Below are 10,804 nucleotides of genomic sequence, written 5' to 3'. Positions count from 1 at the left end.
AATCATATTTGTATACTGCTTAAAATAATATTTTAATATTTACTTGATAAAATAAGATTATGATTTTAAATTTTTTTTAAAAAATAATAATAATTCACAAATAATTGAATTAAAAAATAAAAAAAATGTATGTATATATATATATATATAATTTGAAATATGGAAATATAAGGAATGGAAAAAATCCCATAAAATAACGAACGGGAAAGATCATTCCGACAGCGTCCCGCCCCGTAGTGCACTTCAAAATTGGCGCGTGGAGAGATTCCATTTCATCGGAGACTCTAGCGGCAATTGGAGAAAGGGTTTCGCGCCTTTCTCCAAGAAAAATGGAATTTGGAGATGAAGATGATGATTGGAACTTGACACTTGAAGAACTCGATTCCCTCGAGAGAGATGCTGTTCAGAAGATCGCTCAACTTCATTCCGCTGCTGCTTCTGCTTCTGCTTCTTCTTCTTCAGTAAACGTCTCTATTCCTTGCTCTGCTTATAATCAACACTCTCATCAGTTCGTTCAATCAAATGAGGCCAAAATCTGCAACCTAAAACCTCAAAACCCTGCATTTCAATCTTCCAAACTCAATCCTGCACGGGGTTCTCATTCGCGCGGGGTTTGTCGTTGGTTCATGCTTTGATTATGGTTTTTGTAGTGTTTTATTGTACCTTTAGGACCCTGTTTCTGAGATTGTAGCGCTATGTCCGCGTCCATGGTGTTCTTTGGTGTAATTTGTTTTTACCATGCTTCCAAATCTTTGATCATTTGTTAATATTCAGGTGGAAACCCTTCCTCCCTTGGTCGGAGTATTACCTTCATCCGCTACGTCAAAAGAGCACATTGGTAAGCTTTTAATTTTTCAGCTTCGTAATTCTATCTCTCTTTACAATTTGAACAAAGCTTATAACTTTTTGAATGCGGATTTTTCTAACGATTAGAGTTCAATAATGGAATTGTTTAGGAAATGATCATATCCCAGCTGAATTTGGATTGTTTGTACTTAGTCTATCGACCCAATTTGATACATTTGTTTGGTCTTTGAATGCATATCTTTTTCTAATTGTCAATTATCCCTGATTGGAACATGGAAGATTGGAGCTCTTAATGTAATTATTTTTTCTTGGTTTTTATTTGGCACCGTCTAATCTATGGGGGCTCTTTTTGATAGCCCTGAGTTGTTTTTTTTACTTTAATTTCAATCTCATGTATCAAACTTTCCCCTTATATTGCTCCAACATAATAATGAGCGGCTAAAAGTTATTTATTATCTGCATATCTTTTGGCTATTTGTGTAAGGAGATGAAGGTGCAAAGGAACTACCTAAGCTTTCTGTCAAATTTTTTCTTCACAGCAGCGGGAACATTGCCGCAAAATTTTCATACGATCAGGTGCATTTTCTAGCTGCCTACAAAGATTTTGTTCTAGCTACTGCTAATCAAATCCTCCTTTACTTCTATATCATCATGCATATTTTATAGGTACTGGTAGAAGCTTTTCGAAAAATCCCTAAAGCCACTTGGAACGCAAAAGAAAGGTTTCCTCCACTCACTTCTCGCTCTCATCATGGTTGTATTTGTCTGTTACCATTTGTATCTCTTAAACTTTCGTACCTGCAGATTATGGATGTTTCCAATATCTAGTATGTCAGCGGCAGAAAATGTTTTACGCGACGTAGTTGGTTCTAAAGTTGAGGTTGTAACCTTTGCGTCATTACCTTTTGCTACAATCGATTGATACAAAATAATATTTATGAGGACAGTCTGTTGTGGCATAAGATATCCTAATAATGTAGTTTAGTTTTTTCACAGGTAGAGAAGTTAGATGGCTTGGTGCATCGTGCTATCATAGCAGCTTCTCTGCTTCCTGATCTACGAGGTAGATATTGAATGTGGTTAGAAACTCGATGTTAGTAACATTTATATTAAATATCCTAACTCAGGCATTGGTTTGACTCCTAGTTACCCCTTCTTTCTGTAAATTACTTCTCTATTCAGGGGTTGTTTGCATATTAATATATGTATATACTAAATTTTTTGATGTTTTCTATGATTTTGTACAAGACAAATATAACAGGTTACCTGCGGATATCGAATCAAAGCTTTTACCCTTTCAGCGGGAAGGTGTTGGGTATGAAGTATTCGAGAGTTCTGTCAGTTGCCACTGTGTTTTATCATAATAGTTCGAAGTTCTAAATTTGATATGTATGAGTTTCTTTTTTATCTTTGTCAATTGCTATTTTCAGGTTTATTTTACAGCATGGAGGTCGTGCTCTTTTGGCAGATGAAATGGGGCTAGGGAAGACTTTGCAGGCAAATGACTCTCTAACTGAGCTTTGTAATTGTTATGTTATATTTGAACAACAATTTATTAGATAATGAATAAAACACACCTTATTTCGGAGATGTAAACTTTGATTTTTATCTCTTAAATGTTGTGTTATCTCAAAATCCTTAGTTTGTTCATACTCTCTGCAGGCTATTGCTGTGGCTGCATGTATTCGTGAATCATGGCCCGTTCTTATACTCGCACCATCCTCCTTACGCTTGCACTGGGCTGCTGTAAATATTTTGTCAACTTCACCTCCTTTTTAAAGAGAGAATTTTTGCTAACTTGTTATTTCTCTTTTGCTTTCTTCCAGATGATTCAGCAATGGCTCAAAATTCCTTCATCAGATATTCATGTATTAACCGCATCCTCGTCTCTGTAATTGCTTTCTTTGTTTTTTTAATCGATTATTGGATTGAGATTTTATATCTTGTACAAGATTTCTGGTGTCTTGATAGGGTTTAAAAAGGATGTTTGAGTTGCAGCTTTAGATGTTTATACTTTATTAAGTTCTGAATCAGGTTGTTTTGTCCCAAAATTGCGGGTCAAATAAGAGTGGATTTACTATCCTCTCCTCAAGCACCAAAAGCACCATTCATCTTGATGGCCTTTTCAACATCATCTCCTATGATGCGGTTCAGAAGTTACAGAATATTCTAATGGCCTCGGACTTTAAGGTGCCTCTGTACATTTTTATGTAACGCCTAGATTTTGTTTAGTTATTTCATTTCATGCAGCAAGTAAATCATCGCTCATCTTTTTTTTTCTTTTTCAAAAAAGGTTCTCGTGGACTTCTGTATTCTCTCGCTCTGTCCTTCTATTTTTTATGTTTTACAATGTTGTCATGTATTTCAGACAAGATCCTTGGTTTGTTTGTTGTAGTATTACAAACTCAGTAATATTTCTACGGGTTTCTTTATTCTCTACCCTGAATGTTAATGCTCATACACTGGCCTAGTTATTTGTCAGGTTGTTATTGCAGATGAGTCACACTACATGAAAAATGCTCAAGCAAAGAGGACGGTCGCTTGTTTGCCCATTATACAGGTTATCTTGTCTTCTTAATGAAGTCCACTCCTGCATGGATTTTTTGGCAAGTCTTTTTTGGGGTTTAACAAGAGTATAAATGGATTATTTTCAACCTATTTCGTAACCCAGGGTAGTTCTGTTGAGTAGAATGAATGTGTCTATCGTGCATGATGCAAGCGTATTTGACAGAGTTGACTGAAAATGTGTTTCTAATTAGACGCATCCTATCAGTTTTAAATGGATACATTTTTGGCAAAGTGGATGCTGTCAGATCCTACATCAGTTAGGGAGGAAAACGAAATATTCTTTATAAGGGTGCAGAAACCTCTATCTAGCCGACACGTTTTAAAAACCTTGAGGGGAAGCCCGAAAGGGAAAGTCCAAAGAGGACAATATCTGCTAGCGGTGGCTTGAGCCGTTCCAAATGCATTATGGAAATTGAATGTGTCTTTGGCTAAAATGCATGCATTTTGGAAATTGCACGTGGCACTAAAATGTGCGCTGTAATGCACATGGAGTTTATGCACAGGTATTCCTTTTCCTTTATAACCCTTACACATGTTAAAATCTTATTTTCAGAAAGCTCAGTATGCTATTTTGCTTAGTGGAACTCCAGCATTGTCTCGACCAATTGAACTCCTCAAGCAGGTTGAGTTTACTTGTTCTTTCTGGCTTAATTCCATGTACATGTCTAAGTATTTGGTTTTTATGTCAGTTGAATTTTCTTTGAACTTTGCAGTTGGAAGCATTATATCCAAATGTGTATAAAAGTGTTCACGAGTATGGCAACAGATATTGCAAGGGTGTAAGGAACAATGGCTTCTATAATCAAAAGCTTGTTACGCATAGCTGTGGTCTTGTCTGAATCACTTAGAAACATCATCATTTTCAGGGAACTTTTGGATTATATCAAGGTGCAAGTAACCATGAAGAATTACACAATCTGATGAAAGCAACCTTGATGATCCGCAGGCTTAAAAAGGAAGTTCTTTCTGAGCTCCCTCTGAAGCGTAGGCAACAGGTACATGTTCCAATTCATTTTGTTTTAAAGATTTTTTTCCCTTTTTTCTTTTCTTACTGGTCCTCTGACAATTTGCTTCATGTTTGCAGGTGTTCCTTGATTTGGCTGAGAAGGACATAAGGGGAATTAAAGCTTTATTTTGTGAGGTAATTTAAGAACATCCAGAATATTTAGCTTATCCTTGGGCATTTGTATGGCAACCCTTTAAACTTAAACTTAAATTCTAGAGAAATAAGAGGATAAAGAATACTCTGATCTACAGGCTAAAATTGAAAAAGTAGCCTATTTAGAATCAAGAAATGCCAAGATTTAGGTTCTACTTTTCTGAGTTTTTTAGGTTAAATTATAAAAACTACCCTTTTGTTTAAAAAGTATCCATATTCTTTCAAGTTGCAATATTATCCTTGAACTGTTATGAACATTTCAAAACTACTCTTAGAGTAGAGAAATCATTTGAATGTTGGATGAAAAATCTACATGTTTGTATGCCGTTCTTTCCGACTTAATCCAGACAAGCATTCTAGTTACGACTATATTTTTCCATGTCATTTTTTTGTCCAACATTCGAAAGAATTTGTACTCGTGAAGGTAGTTTTATATGTTTATGAAAGGTGTATTACAATTTTTGAATGAACAAGGATATTTTTTATAATTTAGCGTAAGCTTTTGTTTCTGAGTACAGAAAGCCTATTTGGATGATTTTCTAGAAGTTTTTTTTTTGTTTGATTTATTTTCACATAGCCTTTAACTTGAGTAGCTCTTTCAAACATCATTATAAATAGTAAAAAGCATGGATAATCAAACGGTAGGATCGAGTGCACAGTAATCAGCAAACAATATGAAGATTCCGACACAGAAAATACACTCAAGTATCGGATTAAGATACGACTGATGCAATTACTACCCCGAACTCAATCAACATATTCAATCCTGTCTTGAAAAACTACTACTTTTCATTTTTCGGCCAAATAGTCTTTTGTGAAGCAGAAATCACACATTTCTGAATTATCATTTTTCCTTTATGCTCAGCCCCAACTTTGGTTTGTTACTTATTTATAATAGCCTTCATTCAGGGAGTTCAATAAACAATGCGTTTCTACTGATATAATGTGTTTGTCTACAGTTGGAGGTTATTAAAGGAAAAATTAAGGCCTGCAGATCAGAAGAGGAGGTAGAATCACTGAAGTTTCAACAAAAGAATCTTATTAATAAGGTAACTTTCAATGCTGCTCATTTTATTGCATATTAAGTGTTCATGTGAGAACTAGCATCCCTGAATTTGATTTTTAGCTATAAATTCGGTGCATCAAGGTCTTATAGAGATGTTTTTCTTATTAAATAACCTCGAAAATTTGCCCAATATCTTCCTCCTTTCTTATTTGAAAGTCTCCAACTTTATATTGAAACCAGATATACACTGATTCTGCTGAAGCCAAGATTCCAGCAGTTCTTAATTATTTAGAGACTGTGGTTGAGGTATTCTTCCAAACATCCATGTGTACTACCAGCTTGCTTAATATCTCGACTTTTGTTATGTGGACGTCTGTCAGTGTACATTCAAGTGGATATATTATGTTAAAGTACACTTAATAATTCTCACAGGCAGGTTGCAAGTTTCTGGTCTTTGCTCATCATCAGCCCATGATTGTTGCTATACACCAGTTCTTTCAAGTAAGCCATTGTTGCTATACACCAGTTTCTGGCTTGAGATCAGTCTTTTTCTTATTTAAACTGCTGATTTCCAGAAAAAGAAAGTGAACTGCATTCGAATTGACGGGGGTACTCCGTCAGCAACACGGCAAGCTCTGATTGCAGACTTTCAGCAGAAAGATTCTATCAGGGCAGCAGTGGTACCATTTTCTTTTGCCCAAAATTTTCAACAGTTTCTCAATGGAAGCTAAAATGGTGACCAAAGTTTTAAAACTTCTGCAGTTATCTATCAGAGCTGCAGGTGTCGGGCTAACGTTAACCGCTGCCAGCACGGTTATCTTTGCCGAGCTTTCTTGGACCCCGGGTGATCTGATTCAAGCTGAAGATCGTGCTCATAGAATTGGACAGGTATGAACATGCTATATGTTCTATAAGTTTCAAGTACAATGATAATAGTAATCTTCATTGGGTGATCTTGTTCTTGTAGGTGTCTTCTGTTAACATACATTATCTACTGGCGAACGACACAGTCGATGATATCATATGGTAAGTTCCCGTTGAGTGTTGGCTAAACGATATCTGTGAGTAAATTAATCCATTTATTTGCTTATTGCAGGGATGTTGTTCAGAGCAAGTTAGAAAATTTAGGACAGGTAACTCTCAATCCAGAAAATTTCCAACTGAGATTTAAATTCTATTTTAGTCATTAGCTTTTGTGTTTATTATCTTTTGGTCGATAAGCTTTTAAGTTTGAGATATGAGTCCTTGAACTTTGCATAAATTATAAAACTAGACCTAACTTAACCCTATTTCAAATTTGGTGCCTCGGTTCTCAATCCAAAATATACATACTTTTAGTCTTCACCTGTAATAGCTCAAGCCTACTACTAGCAGATATTATCCTCTTTGAATTTTCCCTTTCAGATTTCCCCTCAAAGTTCTCAAAACGTGTCTACTAGGGAGAGGTTTCCACACCGTTCTCCTTTCCAACCAATGTGGGATCTCACATCACCGTTAAGTTGGACCCTTTGACGAGCACTTTAATCTTCTAGCAAGCCTTACACTTAACCCAACTACACGTGACTTCAAACGTTTGTCTATAGAAGCATCGTAAACAAACAGAGATTATCTTTGATAGGTTTGTATTACGCCAAGTTCCAACGAGAACTTTAATGAGTGTTTCGAGACCAAAATAGTTTCTTTTTGTAGCTCGGATTCTAAACTTATTTGTATTTGTTAGCTTGGATTTGTAGTTTTATGTTTGAACTGGTGAATTGTAGATGCTGGATGGGGAAGAGAACACATTGGAAGTGGCAGTGAAGCAGCAGCCAGCTTCAAGCAGCAGTCCAAATTCAAAGCAAAAGACATTAGACTCATTCATTAAGCGCTGCAGCAATGTAAGTGCTGATACTCAATCCAAGTTGAAACTTCCCAGGCATTAAATCATACAATCATTTTGCTGCACCTAAGAAAAGGAATATCTTTTTCTTGATCTTATAGTTAACTCCTTTGTATTAAAGCTAAAATTCACCTCTTAATTATGAATACTTGGAATTTTAATTTTTGAAACCTATATTTACATAACTAACGTAACACCCGTTCATCAACAGCAATCACAAGAGTTACTACTGACACATAATTTGGTTTGCAAACATAACATTTCCATATATGATAAGTAAAACATCTGTATTGGTTATTTTGAGTTATAAAAAGTACATTCTTTTACGTATTTACGCACTTTTTACAACTTAAAATAACTAGTATAAGTTCTCAATAAAAGCACAAGTTCATAGAACAGACCCAAAAAAAAGTTCCCTAAGTTGACTTCGTGTAAATAAAAATAATTCACATATTTTACTTATCATATAAGAAAATATTCTGTTTGATGGTTTTACAAAGCAAATTCTCTGTATTAGTAGTAACTCTTGTGATTCAAGAGGTCGACTCAAGCGGTCGATGAACGGACGTTACAACAAATTTGTCAGAAACACACTAAAAGAGGCTAAAATGATCCTCCATCTACCTGAACTTCATAGTCCTAGCAGCTGGATTGGCTCCAAAATTTCCCAAACCCATAAGGAAGATGATAAACTTTTTACGAACTACACTAAATTAATTTCTCCCAAGAAGGCATCAAATTGAAGGTGCAAACCTAGGTTGTTTATGCTCCCCTTGTCCTCCTAGATGATCACCCACAATTCTACCAACATCCTCCACTCCAACTCCAATGCACAGTGGATTTGCAGAGCGAGTTTCCATGTCCAAAGAACTAGAAACTCTCACATTTGGTCCATCTCTGCATCTTCCCATGCATTTACACCCACAAACAACACTATCTGCCCCCATCACCCTCTCGAATTCCTCCATCAATGCCGCTGCCCCTGCTTTCTTGCACTTGTTTCCCATACACACTTCAACCCTCCCTACAGATGACGATCGGGCAACACCGAAGTTTCCGGTGTTTGAATTCAGCTGATGGGTCTGCAATGGAGGAGCTAATGCTGATCCTTGAATGGCATTTGTCTGCCATTGATCTGAGAATGGCTGCGAAAGTGAGGGTGAATTCGCCTTCCTTGTTCGGTAGCTTGTGTTGGTCATATTGCCTTCAATGGCGCTGGATTCGGAGGATGAAGATGATGAATCGTGAGCGGTTTGTAATCGAGCTGCTTTCAGCTTGGCCTTTTCTAGCTTCCTTTTTCTTTTCTGTTCCTTCTCCTCTGCTTTTAGCTGTTGAAGCTGTCTTTCCAACACCTCTCTCGTTTCCTCAATCTGATCAACAAAGATGTTATCAACCAATCTATTCAGCCAAAAACGCACCAAAAAAACCGAGTTCTAGAGCGATTCTTTGGATGATCAAAGCAAAAACAGAAGAGTTCCATGGCGAATAAATGTAAGTAAATCCAACTCCAATTCAACATGATATGATTAATACCGCTTGATACTACAAATGAAAGCATCAAATTATTCAGCCATTACAGATCAACTATCAAGTGGCGCGAGCAAACAGGATTCGAATCATAAGATTTTAATAACGGTAGAGAAGGAGAGAAATTCCGAATGGTTCAACTTACAGAGAAGCGATCCGCCTGAAACTCGCCGACCGAGCTATCATCAAAACGAAACACGAAGCCGAATGCAAAAGCCGCAGATGAATCACCAGACAATCCTTTCAGCAATTTCAATTTCTTCTTCACCGCCTCCTTCTCCTTCTTCAATCTGCCCCCATGGCACCTGGTTCCAACATAATACCGCACATGACCGTCATCGCTAAACCTAGGAGAATTTATATTCCGACGAACGTAGAGGCCGAAATCACGAGTTTCAGTACGAACAGAGCCACCGGAAATGGACAGGCTACAGGGCGCCCGCCGGGCATCATGACCGGAGACCTCCATGGAAGACTGAGCAATCTCTCGGCGGATGAGGCCGGGAAGTCGCCGGGAAACGGCACCAGAGACCTCCATGGATGTAGGGAACGTGGCTTCGGAAGAATTGATTGATTGAAAATTGGAAGTAAAAAGAAGCAACGAGTCGTAATTTTTGGAAGGAAAGAGGTCTTGTTGTCAACAAAAAACCGCGTTTGGATGACGTGGCGGATTTTGTGTGGATATTGAGAGACCTCGTGGCAACGCACGTGGACCACGAGCCTTTTTCGTTCCCGCGCGAGCACCGCTTTACCGTCTGCCGTTGGATGATTGTTGTATAGATCGGATGGCTAGTAAATAACCCACGTGGATACACGTAGGATGCTGGCGTGTATTAGCTTTTAAGTTTCTGGCTTTCTTTAAATAAAACATCTTTTAAATTATTTAGATAATTTTTTAATGAAATAAAAATGAGTAACTTTTTTAAAACGTGATTGTAAATGTTATCCTTTTTTTTAGATAAGAATGCTATTTTTATCATTTAGTGAAGATAAAAATTTTGTGCTTTATCCTTTAATAATTAATTTTATTAATTTATACTACAAAAATCACTTCATGAACGTGAAATTAAATGTGATAAGAATATGCAATTAAATAAAATAACAATGGAGATTCTTTTTAATAATTGTACAACTAAAATAGATATTTTTAATAATTGAACCATTAAAATAGATATTGTCTATTTTGACTCGTTACAATTAGTTCAAGCTCAAGTCCAGTACTAGTAGATATTGTCCGTACCGTTGTCTTCTTCTCCAATCGATGTGGAATCTCACAATTCACCCCGGTAGAGGTCCAACGTCATCGTTGGCACACCACCTGATGTCTGGCTGTAATATCATTTGTAACGGTCCAAACTCACCGCTACAATTTTAAAACGTGTCTAATAGAGAGAGGTTCTCACACCCTTACACAGAATGCTTTATTCTCTCCCAATTGATGTGAGATCTCACAATCCACCCCCTTGGGGGACCAAGGTTCTCGCTAGCACACTGCCCCATATCTGATTTTGATACCATCTGTAATAGTCCAAGCTCACTACTAATAACCAGTTACGTATCGTTGGCCTCACAATTTTAAAACGCGTCTACTATGAGAGATTTCCACACCCTTCTAAAAAAAATGTTTTTCCTCTCTTCAACGAACAAGGCATTGAGATGGAGGAATCACCGAGCCTAAAATGAAGAAGGGTAAAATAAAATACAAGGGATAAAAAAGAATATAGAACTTTCACACCAATTCAAATACTACAATAAGAGTTTGGATATTCAACAATATTCAAATTACAAATATAAATTTCTAAGAAGTAAAAGAAACTATTTTATTTTCTTAATTAAAAAAAAAAAAAAAAAAAAAAAA

The 10,804-nt window shown here is 36.7% G+C and overlaps 2 protein-coding genes across 2 annotated transcripts; one reads left to right on the top strand and one right to left on the bottom strand.

Annotated features, from left to right (window-relative positions):
* Nucleotides 1–186: 186 nt before the first annotated feature.
* On the top strand, nt 187–7,591 carry LOC111454389 (SWI/SNF-related matrix-associated actin-dependent regulator of chromatin subfamily A-like protein 1). Its single transcript, XM_023095868.1, has 24 exons — nt 187–611; nt 775–838; nt 1,292–1,383; nt 1,474–1,529; nt 1,612–1,687; nt 1,804–1,870; nt 2,056–2,122; nt 2,238–2,304; nt 2,470–2,553; nt 2,634–2,675; nt 2,842–2,997; nt 3,290–3,367; nt 3,929–3,997; nt 4,089–4,154; nt 4,242–4,370; nt 4,460–4,516; nt 5,494–5,583; nt 5,781–5,846; nt 5,973–6,041; nt 6,116–6,220; nt 6,303–6,428; nt 6,508–6,566; nt 6,637–6,673; nt 7,301–7,591. Exons 1-24 carry the CDS (start codon nt 330–332, stop codon nt 7,460–7,462), a joined length of 2,166 nt encoding a protein of 721 aa, XP_022951636.1. The 5' UTR covers nt 187–329; the 3' UTR covers nt 7,463–7,591.
* Nucleotides 7,592–7,857: 266 nt separating this feature from the next.
* Nucleotides 7,858–9,567, bottom strand: LOC111452646 (diacylglycerol O-acyltransferase 3, cytosolic-like). Its single transcript, XM_023093468.1, has 2 exons — nt 9,092–9,567; nt 7,858–8,789 (listed from the first exon to the last, which is right to left on the bottom strand). Exons 1-2 carry the CDS (start codon nt 9,482–9,484, stop codon nt 8,154–8,156), a joined length of 1,029 nt encoding a protein of 342 aa, XP_022949236.1. The 5' UTR covers nt 9,485–9,567; the 3' UTR covers nt 7,858–8,153.
* Between the last annotated feature and the right edge of the window lie 1,237 nt (nt 9,568–10,804).

Source organism: Cucurbita moschata, unplaced genomic scaffold (genome assembly GCF_002738365.1).
Source record: "Cucurbita moschata cultivar Rifu unplaced genomic scaffold, Cmos_1.0 Cmo_Scf00001, whole genome shotgun sequence".
Taxonomy (NCBI): Eukaryota; Viridiplantae; Streptophyta; class Magnoliopsida; order Cucurbitales; family Cucurbitaceae; genus Cucurbita; species Cucurbita moschata.
The sequence above is the reverse complement of the archived record's forward strand: the minus strand, read 5'-3'. Positions and strand labels throughout refer to the sequence as shown.